Genomic DNA, 17,092 nt, shown 5'->3' with positions numbered 1-17,092 from the left:
TAGTGCAGAGTTGACAGGACAGGCAGCGGAGACGACACTGGTAAATGCAGAGAACAAGACAAAAGAAGCAGAGGCAGGAGTAGAGGCAGAGCAGATGGCATACACAGCAGAGAGGCAGAGGAGATCACAGGAGGAGAAGCTGAGGTGATGACTGGGGGAGATAAAGGAGTAGATGCAAAGGTGACAACAGAGGGAAAGGCAGAGATGACGAGAGAGGGAGAGGTGACAACTGGAGAAGTTTCAGGGGTGACAACAGGGAGAGATGCAGAGGTAATGACAGAGGGAGAGGCAGTGGTGATTACTGGAGGAGATGCAGAAGTGGTGACTGGAGGAAATGCAGAGGTGACAACATGGGAAAAGGCAGAGATGATGACATGGAGAGAGGCAGAGGTGACAAAAGGGGAAAAGGCAGAGGTGATGACAGGAGGTACTTTGGTGACAACAGAAGAAGTAGAGGTAGAGCAGACTCCTGAGGAGACAACAGGTGTGAAATTGTTGAGATGTGAGTACCATTTCAGACTTTAAAATATAATTTGTGAGTACAGGATCATTTGCTAGTAACCATTTTTCTCCTTCTGTTCACCTTACTGTCTGCAAGATTAACAGAGCATTTTACAGTGGATTGAAATCTAATTTGGCACATAAATAGGTCACTTTATGTGGATGATTTTTTCATTACCAAAATTTAGAAAAGCTGCCCGAGAATGTAAATTAAAAAAAAATATGTAAAACTTGATATAAATAGTAAATGTGTGTTTGGGTGGGGGTATTGTGCTTCTCTGAAATCAAATGATCTTGTATTTTACAGTATTTATTTTCTTCATATTTAGTTTTTTAACCATACTGTACAATTGGTATATTGTATATTTTCGATGACTGATTTTCAAACTTTCTCATTCTGTACACCTGTTCAGAAATACCTGGTTAGTCTGTATGATTTATAATGTACCTTTCCATAGTATATATACATTTTTCTGGCCTTAAATTAAGCAATTTTGTTTTTCATTTTTATGGCATTTCATTTTTTGCATATAAAAAGAAAAATCCATCTTGCTGATGTTATATTTAGTTTTACGTAAAATTACTTGATTACATTTGCTTTTACATACATGTACATGTATAATTCCATGTTTCATTTCTCATATAGATGCTAAAGAAGTGATTTTTATTTCAACCGTAAAAGAGAATCCAATTTTCTCTATACAGCATGTCAGGATATTAAGATCACCCTTTACAATCTCTATTCCATAAAAGAGAGGTTGACAGATGAGGTAAATTTTTGTTTAAAATTTGTCTCTCATTTCCTCTGATCTACTGAACCAAATTTTAGGAATTTGAATTTAATATTAAGCAGGAAGCACATCGTATGTCATTTTACAATAATCAGCTGAACTTCATGGGAGTCATGCCTGCCATTTCAATTGCGGGAAACGGGATTGTCTATTGTTATTGTAGGTAACACAAATTATAATTCTTGATTCAATAGGGATTTGATGTATTGTATAAGCAATTTACAAGTTTGCTATGTAGTTGTTAGGAGGTGGACCTGGAGCAATGCTCTTGTTGCACATGAAATTTGATTTTAAATTTATGCAGATTATAAATAGTCACATGTACATTTAAAATTTTATTAACTGATATTTTTTGCAGATCATAGATAGTTACATGCTGTCTATTTTATGAAGTAGTGAAGTGAGTATTACTTTTATAATCTAAAAATATAAAAATAGAGAAGATCTAACTTGGTTTTAGGACTGTAAGTTACCAAAAAAAGCAAAGGGACCTAGAGTTCACACAGTGAGTGCCAAGGCTGACCAGTAAGGAAATCATTTACCAGTACATCTAAACCAAATATTAATACTGCTAAATGCATAGTTGTAAAATTATGTAGAACAATCATATAAAAAAAAAGACCCTAAAAAGAAACCACCAAAATTCAGGTGCACTGTCAGACCAACTAATGTGAAGTAAATGAGATGTCTGTCTACTCAACTACTATAGCACTCAATATGAGCCAGGAGGGCAGTGAATGAATTCCCTGTTCTTACAAAAAAAACACCATGAAAAGTAAAATTGTGAAAATCTTACTTTGGTCCAAAAAGTATAAACATAAAGGCCAGACAACATAAAAATCCAAGAATATGATAAATTTGCCATACAGTTAAATACGAGATACTGGAACTGGATTCTTTGTTGGATACATGGTTTATTTGTTATTTTGTTTTAGGCAAAATAAAAATACAAACAAGCAATATAAACAAAGCAAACTGAACTTCATATTACTGCTATTGTGTCATAATATTTTAGATTAATGCCATAAATTCTCTTTAATTTTAATTATTGAAAACAATTTATTTTCTGGTTTATTTAGATTTTTTTTTTATAAATTTCAGAACTTCAGTACAACCACAACATATGTTCCTTCGCATGTAAATTGATTTTTGTTGTGCTAGTCTAGAAACAGGCATGTTTATACCTGTTTATAAAGCTTATCTAAATTTATTTATTAATTGGTTCAGCTTTATTTATTTGAGAATATTATTTGTATATTATGTGGATGAGAGAATATTTGATATTTTAAAATCTTAACAATAGATGTATCTTTATATTTTCAGTCAAATTTGGAATACATTAATTGTGCAGTTATGTCTATGCTACTGAGCAAGAAACACCAGTCAGCAGTTACTGATGTAAGTTATTCTACAAATACACATGTATGTAATAATTAACATCATGTGTGTTAATAGTGTTTACTTGCTTCCAACATCCATTATTTAGAAATCACTTAGCAACTTAATGTGTGAATTTGTCTTTTGTGGTGTCAAGACCTACTAAATACGTGTATATTAGAGCCTGGGATGTAGGTACCTAATAGTTTTTACTTTGTCAATCTTATTTTGTTGCACAATGCTAAAACTCAACAATTCATATCGTATTTCCAGTTTTAGAAAAAAAATGTTTTTCATCAAATTGGGTGACAAACCAAGACCCATATAATGTAAAACTGTTCCCATCAACTTATCTTAACATAGCTTTTAAAATGGCTAAAAGTCGTTATCCAAAGTGAGGTGTGCAGACATTAGTTTATAATCAAAAGAGATAGATTCCTTTCTTTAGATGACAGTCTCATTATAGTATATGTAAGTGAATTTTATAAACTCTGCAAAGCAAATTTTAAAAAAAATTAAAAAATATGATGCATCAGTTTAACTGTCAGAGATTTTTCTATTCAAATCAAGGTTAGTTCCATGATTGGTATTGCATCAATGTACTTTGTACACTTAAGCCATGCTTAGCATGTCAGATATATTTGTTTCAACAACTTGTCTGGCTTTTAAATAATCTGAAATAAAGATTAATCTAAAATTCAAAACATGAAAAATGAAATCTTGGTATTTTTTATAACAGGTTTTTATATTCCAGTTACTAGAATTTCTGCTTGTAGATCCACTCGGTGAACTTGGTTCCACTTTAAATAATATCCTGTCTTCATGGAAGTAAGTTAAACCAAGAAATGATGTGTGTGTCTAGGGTTTCATGCTCATGAAAAGTAATAATGATAAGGATAGTAAATACTTCAGTTTTTCGTTATATTTTGTTTACTTTTTATCCTTGCCTGAATGGGAAGTATTTGTATTCTTTTACACTGCTCAGCTACAATGACATAAAAACTTTTGGTAGTCATTTTGAAATATAAAGATAAAGAGACTGTCAAGAAACCCTAAGCACACATTATTTCGTTTCTTTTTGCTATTACCATAATTAGGGTCAGACTGACTAACAACTAAGGCCCTACAGTCATCTCTATCTATCCATGTACACTTTATATGACATACGATAACTCAGTGGGCCCTTTGTAACAATATCTGTTTTCTAGTTATGCAAGGAGTAAAGAATTATGAAGTATATTTAGGATATGATATTGCTACTAAAACTTGGATTAAAATATTGCTAATAATGTGGTTTTAAAACATTGTTTTATACCTACAATTTATGTATCTGTTGAATTTGAATATTGTGTCACATTCAAAAATCAGTTGGAAATATAATAACTCATAAAAACTTTTTTCCAGAAACTATTTGAAGCTTAAGAGAGATACTAACCAAAGCAAATGGAAAGTGTCAACATGAAACATGACAATTTGTATGACCAAGGGCACCATATTTGGTTATGTAAATTACCAGGGTTATTGATCCACTGAAATTTGGATTTTATTTGAAGTGGGGAAGGGTGTCTTACCAAAGATCGTTTAATTATGCTTGTCTCCTGGATGAGGACTATCCTTTTTCAAAGGATTTCCTTCAAATTTTTTTTTTGAATAATTAGTGATGATGATAAGATTGAATGGGATTTTCAGATAAATTGATTCAGGGAGACCACTTTTTTCAGGAGGAGACTGAAAAGAAATAGGTCTAATATGTTGGTGTGTTAGGTATGTGATAGTGCTCCCTAAGGTTCCTTGTTGTCCATGAATTAAATCTTCAAATAAAATTATTTGATTTTCTTTTTGTTTGCAGAAAGATACATGTCTAGACACAGCCTCCAGATCCAGTCAACTACTGAATCTGTCTTGCAGTACAGACTTCAAATCCTGGAGAAAATATTAGAAAATTAAGGTATATTTCACGAATGAAATGTAATGCATTATAATTTACCCCCAAGACGGGGACATATTTTTTTGGTGAGATAGGTCCATCACGATTGGACGGTGGGTTATGTACATTTTATGTAACCTTGACCTTTGAACTGAAGGTTTAGTTGTGGAATTGAAAACATGTTTATTGTGCTAAATTGATACCCTCTGACCAATTTTGGTTAAGTCTTACTTCAGAAGCTTAAATGTTGGCATATTAATAAACATGGAGATGGAGGTGTCTTTTAAAACAATTCCATAATAACTGTGTAACATATTTCTTAAACAATATTTCAGATGAGACATTTATTTTAAAACTTTGTCGTATATGCTGCAACGAAGAGCCAAAGAAAAAAAGCTGCAAGGAAGTCTATTGGGTAATACTGTTAATGTTATGTACAATATTTATTATAATCCAATTACTAGCACAAATAATATGCAAATAAATGAATTATTTATGCATATATTTACAATTCATGCAACATATGAAGTCTAAAGTGAAAATAATTTTTTTATGAGCATTAAAAGCAAGCTTTTATCACTTTGAAAGGTATGTGATTAGAGGTATTTGTGTAGACATCCATGCATTCATAACATCATTTTTTGTTGTTGTCTTGCCTAAAGGTTGCAGGAATGGCTTTTCTGTCTTCCTAGGAAGGGGCATCATGTATATTTCAAGTTGTATGATCAGCAGATTTTTTAAGGAAACACACATCTAAGGTCAATTATATTTGGTTGGTAGTTGCTTCAGCATCTTGATAAAACAAAGAGATTCATCATATGACTCTTGTCCCACAGTCATGGTCCACTGACTTTCAAACATTGTTTGTTGCAGATGTTAAGTTTTGTGATTAGCTCACTATTTAAAGACTTGTTTGCAATACAATGATGCTATTTTATATGCAGATACATTTGTGAATGTGCATCTCAATGCCATATTGAAATATGCATCCCCTTTCCTTTCCTTGTCATGCTCCAGTGACTTCAAGAAAATTGTTTGAATTAAATTCTAAGTTTTCTTATTTGCGCACATTAGGAATAATTGCATATCATTGGTTTGTAAGCAGTTAAGTCTTTGACTTTGCATCTTAAGTTCATTTTGAAATTGTAGCCCTTTACTGGGGAGTGGGGGGTGGTATGATATGTCAGTGTAATAAATTGGTGTGAATGTGCATGGAAAAAGACAAAGTTGAAATCTAGTATTACATCTAATGTTGTTTTCTACTTTCAGGTTGGATATGACAGTTGTGGCATATACTGGGTTCATTTTATATGTATGGGTATAAATGAAAACTTTTCTAACTATATTTCACAACCATGGCTATGTACGTTCTGTACTTAAAATATTTTTACATATCTTTCACAACTGAATTTATGTACATTCTGTAGTTAAATTTTTGTTTACATATCTTTACATATCAACTGAATTAATTAGTTTCAGACATCTTGAATACAGTCAAACCTGTTTTAAGCAGTCACCTCTGGGGACTACTCAAACTTTCATAATTAAACTGAAGACTGACGTTTTTACGACCAGTGAGTAAATTTCACATATTTACTTTCGAATCTTTAATTTTGTTTTCATTGCAATACCGATTTAATTCCTTAGGCAACATAATTATCTATATTTACATGTTCTAAATATAATTAAATCATGTGACACAGTACTGTTAACGGGTCAAGTGATAAACCTGATGTTTTCAAAATGGCCGGTATAAGAAGTCAGAAAGACGATTATGGCCGAAAAAAATAAGTGACCGTTGGCCGTGTTAGGGAGGGGACCACTAATTTGAGTTAAAATAAATAGAGAAAACAGTTGGACGGGTTTTGAAATGACCGTTAAGTGAAGCTGACAGTTGATTTGAGGTGATTGGTAGAGAAGGTTTGACTGTATTATTGATGTCAGTGTTGAAATTTGTTGTCATCACTTGCAATTCAAAGTTTTTTTCAACCTTTTGTTTTTGGAAACTATCATCATTGAAACTAAAGGAAATATTTAATCATTGTAATTATAAATTGTGCAAGTTTTCATGATGATCTGTCAACTGATGTTGGAGTCATTGCTATTGAAAGTGTCATGCACAGTCATTTTTTTTTTTTACTGTTAACTTGAAAACTAAAGGAACTTAAGGAAGTATACATTCAGTATCATAACAAAGTCTTTTCAGCATGATGACATGTACACATGGTAATTTTTTATAAAAATATACTAATGTGACAGTTCGGGAACCCAGGTGAAAGATTCATAATACTGTAATGGAATTTGCAGGTGACAAAAGGAACAAAGAAACCAATGATATTGTACCCTGTGTTATTAATTTCGTTATATACACATGTTTTTGTGTTGGTTTTTGGTTTTTGGTTTATCTTTTAGAAACTGCCATAAGAACTGTACTACCTATATATTGTCACAATGCTAATGTCATTACTTTCAACATCAATTCAATACCAAAGGTTATTTTGTATGTGAAAAAAATTGTTTAAGTTAGTGTAACAATTGTTCACAAATGCTACTGGTATGCTTTATTATTTATGTTAATTTCTGTGTATCAATATTGTATGAGAATAAAAATATGATTGTATTTGTATTCATTGCCTTTAGCTAATTGGAGCATTAAATTTTTTCCTTTTGTGTATCTTTGACCATCCACACATTTTGGACTTTAGTATATTCACTGGACAGTGTCTTCCTTTTCTGTGTTTATTGTGAAAAAAGCAAACCTAAGTTATGCATGTAGTTGCTGTATTGAGCTCATGTGAGCTCTGATACTAAACTATAATTAAACTACAGTGCTGGCTCTTGGACACAATATACCCACATCCAACCTCAAACTTTTTCCCAACCCCTCTCACATACCAGAGACATTTTGGTTACCAAAATTCACATGTTTTACACGAGTAAAAGTATCAAACCACCTTCATTTTTATCTGAGGATCATGTTTTATATGATTAATCGGTCAACGCAACCGAAATTCACATGCTTTAAACGAGTAACAGTATCAAATCACCTTAATTTTCATGTGCAGATAATGTTTTATATGATTAATCGGACAACACAACCAAAATTCACATGTTTTAAACGAGTAACAGTATCAAACCACCTTAATTTTTAGCTGAGGATCATGTTTTACAAGAATAACAGTATCAAACTACGTTAATTTACATCTTGAGATCATGTTTTACACGAGTAACAGTATCAAACCACCTTAATTCTTATCTGGAGATCATGTTTTACACGTGTAACAGTATCAAACCACATTTACTGTCATCTGGAGATCATGTTTTACATGAGTAACAGTATCAAACCACCTTAATTTCCTTCTGGAGATCATGTTTTACACGAGTAACAGTATCAAACCACCTTAATTTTCATGTGGAGATAATGTTTTATATGATTAATCGGCCAACGCAACCGAAATTCATGTGTTTTACACGAGTAACAGTATCAAACCACCTTAATTTTCATGTGGAGATAATGTTTTATATGATTAATCGGTCAACGCTACCGAAATTCATGTGTTTTACACGAGTAATAGTATCAGACCACCTTAATTTTTATCTGAGGATCATGTTTTATATGATTAATCGGTCAACGCTACCGAAATACATGTGTTTTACACGAGTAACAGTATCAGACCACCTTAATTTTTATCTGAGGATCATGTTTTATATGATTAATCGGTCAACGCAACCGAAATTCACATGCTTTAAACGAGTAACAGTATCAAACCACCTTAATTTTCATGTGGAGATAATGTTTTATATGATTAATCGGTCAACGCAACCGAAATTCATGTGTTTTACACGAGTAACAGTATCAAACTACCTTAATTTTTATCCGAGGATCATGTTTTATATGATTAATCGGCCAACGCAACCGAAATTCATGTGTTTTACACGAGTAACAGTATCAAACCACCTTAATTTTCATGTGGAGATAATGTTTTATATGATTAATCGGTCAACGCTACCGAAAGTCATGTGTTTTACACGAGTAATAGTATCAGACCACCTTAATTTTTATCTGAGGATCATGTTTTATATGATTAATCGGTCAACGCTACCGAAATTCATGTGTTTTACACGAGTAACAGTATCAGACCATCTTAATTTTTATCTGAGGATCATGTTTTATATGACTAATAGGTCACCGTAACCGAAATTCACATGTTTTAAACGAGTAACAGTATCAGACCACCTTAATTTTCATGTGGAGATAACGTTTTATATGATTAATCGGTCAACGCAACCGAAATTCACACGTTTTAAACGGATAACAGTTTCAAACCACCTTAATTTTTATCTGAGGATCATGTTTTACAAGAGTAACAGTTACAAACCACCTTAATTTTCATCTGGATATCATGTTTTACAAGAGTAACAGTATCAGACCACGTTAATTTTCTTCTGGAGATCATGTTTTACACGTGTAACAGTATCAAACCACCTTAATTCTCATCTGGAGATCATGTTTTACATGAGTAACAGTATCTGACCACCTCTGAGGATAATGTTTTATATGATTAATCGGTCAACGCAACCGAAATTCATGTGTTTTACATGAGTAACAGTATCAAACCCCCTTAATTTTCATCTGGAGGAGTAATCAAGGGAACCAAGGTTATAGTGGTAATCAAAAGAATGGAATCCAGGGACAAAGCTCAGACATGGAAAACAGGCACACACAACAAAGAACATAGAGTAACTAAAATCATACATACAAGGTAACAAAAGCAAATGAGCAACTCGGACTCCACTAAAAGCTGGGAGCATGGACCAGGTGTACCGGTAGGGTAAGCGTCCTCTGCTTTCCTAGAAACACCCACCGAGTTGCTCATAAAAAGTCAAGTCCGGGGTAGACGAAAGAGGAAAGGAAAACTACGACACGTTGAATAAATCAGTTTTCATGGCGCAGATGGATACACAGTAACGATCTACAAGTTCATGATGACGCCATAAAACTTTTGTAGTGATGACTTCAATCTTGTAGCAACATAAACCTACTGCAGAAGCCTATTTGTTAGAATTCTAGCGCGATACAAAAAGTCTGCGTAGTCTCGGCAAGCTCTGGTATAACGTATGAGATCATGTTTTATGAGTAACAGTATCAGCCCACCTTAATTTTTATCTGAGGATTATGTTTTACACGAGTAACAGTAGAACAAACTTATATTTGGACCATTTTCTATCATCCATGGACCTCGTGTATAAGTGGTATTCATCTCTGTTTGATTTAATAAAATTTGTCACATAGAACAGAATTATATTTGGACCACTTTCCATCACTCATGGGCTTCGTGTATATTTGGTATTCATCTCTGTTTGATTTGATAAAATTTGTCACATAGAACAGAATTATATTTGGACCATTTTCTATCATCAATGGACCTCGTGTATAAGTGGTATTCATCTCTTGTTTGATTTGATAAAATTTGTCACACGGAACAGAATTATATTTGGACCATTTTCTATCTTCCATGGACCTCCTGTATAATTGGTATTCATCTCTGTTTGATTGGATAAAATTTGTCACATAGAACAGAATTATATTTGGACCATTTTCTATCATCCATGGACCTCATGTATAAGTGGTATTCATCTCTGTTTGATTGGATAAAATTTGTCACATAGAACAGAATTATATTTGGACCATTTTCCATCACTCATGGGCTTCGTGTATAAGTGCATAGAACAGAATTATATTTGGACCATTTTCTATCATCCATGGACCTCATGTATAAGTGGTATTCATCTCTGTTTGATTGGATAAAATTTGTCACATAGAACAGAATTATATTTGGACCATTTTCTATCATCCATGGACCTCATATATAAGTGGTATTCATCTGTTTGATTGGATAAAATTTGTCACATAGAACAGACTTATATTTGGACCATTTTCTATCATCCATGGACCTCGTGTGTTAGTGGTATTCATCTCTGTTTGATTGGATAAAATTTGTCACATAGAACTGACTTATAATTTGACCACTTTTATCTTTTATAGGACCTCGTGTATAAGTGGTTTAAAAATTATTCTTTGAATACTGGGAAATAAGTATATACATGTATGGCAATTGTAAACTGGAGTAATATGAAATTTTACGTAAGGCTTGATGGGTCAATATCTGTAAAATACTACTATTTTTTCCATTAACACTTGTATAAAGATGATTAAGGGATTCTTTAGGCCAAGAAAGAAAAAAATAAATCCAGAAATCACAGGTTATATTTAGGAAATTATTCTGGTGCTATTTCAATGAGTATGTAGATGTTAACACAGAATTAACATGTTTTGGCAAACGGTGATGCATTACTTGAAAAGGTTTAGCATCAATGTTTTAATAATAGTGGATGAATACTTTAAAAGATCCAAATTACACAAAATATGTGACTTTGGCAGTATAATTTATGAAAAAAATTTGCTAAGTTGAACCAACAAAATATAGGCAATAAACGATAACATAGTTGTGTATGCTGACATCTATTTTGAAATGTTTTTTTCAGTATCTATACAACTATGGTACAAAGTTTGAAAAAAAAATAGACAAGATACTTTTTGTGAGTTGCAAAATAACATAATACCTAACCAACTTAAGTTTTGAAGGTTTCATATTTTTACAAATCATTTCAATAATGAAGCAATTAGACCACAGTACACATATGTCTGTATCTAAACAGACATCTGAGAAAGAATGACATCATTTTGACCCCATAAATAAAATTTACAATGTTTAACAAAATTTGCTTGAGTCATATATGATAGTGAGCCTTTATAGTTATTACTATTATTACTTTAAATATTAAATTCAACTAGATGAAAATTCATACACTCTATAGTTACTCCATGCATGTACCAATGACTTTATTGACTGGTAAACGTATGACTGGAAGTATTTTTAACCAATAAAAAGACTAGAATTTCATACAAATAAAAATATATAATTATTATGTAATAAAACAAACATTATTACCTTTATGGTTTTTAAAATGCAACCCATCAACTCTAAACTGTGTATCGATGAAAAATATTGGATCTCTGTTCAGACAGTAAGCTTGCAATGAGCAGGCATTGTCATATATCACCAATTTTGGGGCTGAAAATTATTAACACAATTAATTTTTAATATTTAATTGCAATAAAATTTGATTATATGATATACCCACTTAATTATTACAATATAAAAACATGGAGTAGCATGTAAACATTGTGCACAATCATTTAATGCACAATTAATTATCATTTGCTGTTCTTCAGTTTACTATATAATATGTTATGCATGTGCTCCATGGCATTATGTCTATGCTTGTGTGTGTATATATTGTGTGTATGTTTTATGTCCTATGTATGCCTAATATGCTATCTTCAAATATGTGTTGCTATTTGTTATTATATAGCGGGTTTAAAAGCTCTACAGAGTATATGTTTGTAATTCATGTACTCTCTGACTTGCAATAAAATTTTCTTATTTTGATTCTGATGGTATGAAATTAAAATTCAAGAACATCATTTATGATATAATGAATATATAAGACCCTTCATGAAATTGAGAACTACATTTCAAGGCATTGACATTACATTATAGTTAATTTTGATATAATACCTTTAGTGAATCTAGTTCTCAACAGAATAAATGGAATATCAGGAGATTCATGGTACTTCATCACCTGTAATCCATAGCAAATTCCTGTAAAGGAATAAAAAGAAATATTCTTTATAGTATGGGCGATGCTAAATTTTGTATGATTTAAAGTGAGTTCGTTGATCCTGTTTTCTGGATTAATTTTTAATCAGCTCTTATATTTGATGACAAAGTTTGTATGCATTTAAGTTTATTTATTTATTCAATTATTTATATCAGATATGTGATGCAAGTATGCAGCTACATTAAAATTTTGCTTTCCATTCATTTAATATAGATTACGCTTCTGAGAGAAGACATATGTTGCCTTATTTTTAACAGTATCATTCTTTGTACGTAGTCTTTGATAAAAAATAATAAATATGCATTGACACCCTTTATTTTCAATAAAAGAAGTATCTGAAATTGGATCCCACGATAAGGGACCCCTACATAATGATGCATATCAAATACCAAGAGGCTATGATAATCAGCTCCTGAGAAAAGTGCCCAATATTCAACATTATATAACCTGATTTCCACTAGTGAAATTTGGCCAAAAATTATATGACGTAATACCATCAACTTACAAAAGAATAAAAGCTTGAGCATCATTTAATAACCTTACCATGTGGACAAAATAAGGTGAAGACTCCTGGCAGAAGAGATGGATGGTCTTTAGATAGTTTGTTACACAAGTCATCCTTGACAGGTCTTTTCTTGTCTGTTATAAAGTGTCCACGTCTTCTTACTTTTGGTAGATGAGGGAAGAAGGATAAGCCATCATCATCAACTGGATCTTCCGAGGGACATGGATCATTGAGAAAAGGGTCAAACACCTTCTGTTCAAAGTAAGCCAAGTAGTTTTTGAATTCTTTAAATGGAAATTTTTCCTTCAACTTTGACAACACCTTGAAAATCACTAGCAAAGTTGTTTGTAACTTCTGCATAAACGAATCATTTTGCAGAATAGCACTTTCCTTTAAGAAATTTAAAGTATTCTTCAGAAGGTGGTAAAAAACTGCAAAATGGATATGCTGATGCAAAACATTTGATTAGTTCCCCCCAAACATCATTACAAAAAAACTTGTTGCCTCTTAATTCACTATCATGAAATACAACACCAAGAAATGTGAGTAGTTCTTCACAATTATTTTCATTTTTCTCAAAATGAAATAACTTGTCATAAGGTTTAATTCTATCTGACGAATCTTTAAACATACTTGCCCAGGACAGGAGTTCTTTACGGAAGGCAACTGATGTGGCATCCATAACAAAAGTGCCTGGGTGTAGCCCACAGTCAGGACAATGGAATGTAGTATTGTAGTCTAAATCTAATAAATCCAGGAAAGCATACCAGGCTTGCTTGAAATCATTGTAGCTCATCTTGTTACTGTAGTCATGGTAGCCACAATCCTCAAATGCTTTCTTCAAAACAGTATATTCTGTAAAGATTGTTGTTCTGAAAAAAAAATCCAAAAAGGTTCACAAGCAGGCAAGTAAATGAACAGAAAAAAAAAACAAGCTAGTCAAAAAATTATCACCTAAGACTAATTTTCATTGACATATTTTTGATCATCTGCTATAATCACAAATTTTATTAAAAGAAGATTTTTTCACAATAAATATGATGTTAATAATTATATTGTTGAGTTTGTATTTCTAGTTTTGTTTTAAATATTGATTAGTAATTATTGTTTTCTAACATTTCTATATATAATGCATTAAAGTTGTTGAACGAGTTACGTTGTGTTCTATTAAGAGTCTTGTTTTGATAAAATAGTATAACTTGACAGAGTAATTACCATGCACAAACACATAGTTTCCCTAATCTGGCAATAAACCAATGCTTTGTATAATTATCCACATATAAATAAAAAAAAGGTGAATTGAGTGAAATGCTCACAAATCAATATGGAGCAGTATATCTTAATATGCATCATTTATGTTTTAAAAACAGTTGGACATTATATACCCATGTCCTAAAAGCATGTGGTCATTGTTTAAATTGTAGCTTAAAATAAACATGTATTAATTGTGATACTATACATTTCACTAATTGTATTGGCTGATAGATTTTGTTGGGCGTGTACAAGCAATTTCTAAATATGGTATACTTCTCATCTGTATATATGTCACTTACTTTCCAGATAGAAAATAGTACATAAATCTTCTAAGAATTTCATGGCATATCACATTCTTTCCCACATTTAAAACACATTGTTCCATGCCATCAAAGTAAGTTTTTTTACCATTGATTGCAATGCTTCACATGGAATGAAAAAAGAGAAGATGCATGTCCTTTAAAGTTTTTAATGGTAAGCTTCATATGTTCAAAAAAGTTTCAAGATCAAGCATACTGTAGCTACCAATTTTTTTTTTTAAAGAAAAACAAGAGCATTTACTCCCACATTGGTGAAAGTTGGAACACAGAAAGATCTCTTAGTACTAAAAGACTATTAGTTTTAGATTTTCAAAGGTTTAATACAATGGCCCTTTTGATCCAATCAGTGAAAAACCAGTAATTTTTCAGTAATTTATAAGAAGTTTACGTAATAATTGTATTGAACAATTAAAACATGTCTCCAAAGGGTATTGACGTTTTGATTCATAGAACACAGCATTTTTTCAAAACATGTATTCTTCATTTCAAAAATCACAACAAAACTGTGTACACATACTTTTTTTATATTCGTAGGTCAATGACCCATGAGAAAGCTGAATCAGACTCATTTCTGCTCTTACATTAGAGCATCTTAACGCCTTGTAATAAAGCACCTACATGACCTGAAGATTTTTAAAACAAATTAAAACAATACAGCTGTGGACACCATTTCAAACACCTATAACGATTTCTCAATATATAAGCATTTTTTTATGTTCCTTATATAGGTAGAGAACACAATGGCCAACAAAGATCATATAATTTACTAGGGAATGGAATGGTTGGCATCTATATTATGGATCTTTAAAAAATAAATGACCTACCATTTGCTTCTAAAATTTTGTTCATCACAAATTAACAAGTACACCTTTTTTCATCAGTTATAACAAGATCTTGATGACAAACATCACAAACATCAGCTTCTGGTGTTAAGGAAATAAGATCCTCCTCAAAAACAAATCGATTTGTTAGATCTCTCTTGTAAGTGTCTTGCACTATAGGACTAGAATGAAATGGAATCCTTTTTGAGGAGTAGCAGTGTTGGTGGTGTGATTTGCTACTGTTATCATGACTGTCATTTTCATTATGATGTCGGTAATAAACATCAAGATGATGACATCTCACTACACAGGCATTGCAGGTTAGACATTTGCCCCCACTTTTCTGAATAACTCCCACACCTTTCCTGCTTTTAACCAAACACAAGTCAGTCTTCAATTCTGTTATTTCCTATAAATAATACATGTATTTTTTACAAATGTTGTATTTAACACGTAATTTTTTCTGTCAAAAAATATATTAAGTATTTGCAATCATATTTAAATTTGATTCATTATTATCTTTCCACAATGAAACGAAAATATTACTGTATCATAAGTGTAATTGACAAGAATATATCAAAATACTTTTTTGGGGGTATCATTTGTACATGTATGAAAACAACTCACTTCTTCTACCCTATCTTCGATGTTCCCTTCACTAATGATGGATTCATCTTCCATTTCTTCTATAAACAATGAAAGTAAAATAAATTTTAATGTATTGGTAAGTACTAAGTTATTCATAAAAATTGATTTATCCAGAGTAACTTATGTGTGATTATTTACAATATAATGTTAATAGACATAAATTACTACTACATTACTGCATGTACTGACAGAACCTACGGTGATGTGTACACAGTAAGTTGTCTGCTGAAATATACCATGTTGGATATACATGCATTTTTATTACAATAGACTACTTATTATTTGCTTGGCACTTTTCATGTCACACTTTTATTTCAAAAACAGTATTTTAAGTCAATATAAAGTAATTAAGCAAATACTGTAGCAGTATTATTGCTCAATAGTAGATACAAATTTTCTGAGTACAATTTCTGTAAATGGAAAAAAAAAATAATTTGGTGGATTCAAATGTCCTTTCCAATTAGTGAAGACATAATTTTTTTTACACAAACTTATGGGAATTTTCAAACGAAGTAATATTACCTGTGTTAGAAGGACTAATCATATTTTGAGCATCAAACTGCGCTAATAATGTGGACACTACATCTGTGTGTAAACAACCTGGTATTCTTGATTTAAAATGTAAAAAAAAACATTAATCATATCAAAATATAAGTACAAAGACCAATTTAGTGTCTAAAAAAATCATATATTTATATCTTTATATAAATCACATTGAAATATAGGTAATAAGACTAAAAAACCATGGGTATACTGTTTGGCCGTCTAGCTTTATTGACACCAGTATACTTTCTGATAAAATCTTTGACATATGTGTGTAATAAATGTTCCTCAAACAAATAAACTTTGACAAACTTTAAGGGTCTTTGCTTGTTTGTTGTTTGTTGGGGTTTAAGGTCCGAGCAGCAATATTTCAGATATATTCAGATGATGAACATGAAATGGATGATAAAATGAACATGAAATGATGATGAAATGAAAAAAAAGGATGGGACACAAGGACAATAGGATCGACAAATTTTGATTGCCACTAGAAAAAGGGGTGATGGGTAAGGTCGGGCAATTTAGCTTCCTGTGGCGGAGCACAAATGTTCCTACTCCTATCGAATACCACAGCAGGGTTCTTTAACTTGCGAGGAACGTGAAATCTTTCCCAACACGGTGCAGCACTATGGTTAGCGGTTAGGTTTTCCGTATTATAG

The 17,092-nt window shown here is 31.9% G+C and overlaps 1 protein-coding gene across 1 annotated transcript; it reads left to right on the top strand.

The window, feature by feature from the left end:
* The first annotated feature begins 9 nt into the window (after window positions 1–9).
* On the top strand, window positions 10–7,222 carry LOC148600169 (uncharacterized). The gene is made up of 7 exons (XM_088559352.1): window positions 10–502; window positions 1,651–1,692; window positions 2,616–2,690; window positions 3,409–3,497; window positions 4,519–4,617; window positions 4,932–5,011; window positions 5,866–7,222. Exons 1-2 carry the CDS (start codon window positions 148–150, stop codon window positions 1,659–1,661), a joined length of 366 nt encoding a protein of 121 aa, XP_088415478.1. The 5' UTR covers window positions 10–147; the 3' UTR covers window positions 1,662–1,692; window positions 2,616–2,690; window positions 3,409–3,497; window positions 4,519–4,617; window positions 4,932–5,011; window positions 5,866–7,222.
* The last annotated feature ends 9,870 nt before the right edge of the window (window positions 7,223–17,092 follow it).

Source organism: Perna viridis, chromosome 13, assembly GCF_037379345.1.
Source record: "Perna viridis isolate PV_CMFRI_1.1 ecotype Kerala chromosome 13, ASM3737934v1, whole genome shotgun sequence".
Taxonomy (NCBI): Eukaryota; Metazoa; Mollusca; class Bivalvia; order Mytilida; family Mytilidae; genus Perna; species Perna viridis.
This window is presented reverse-complemented; position numbering and strand designations above follow the sequence as displayed.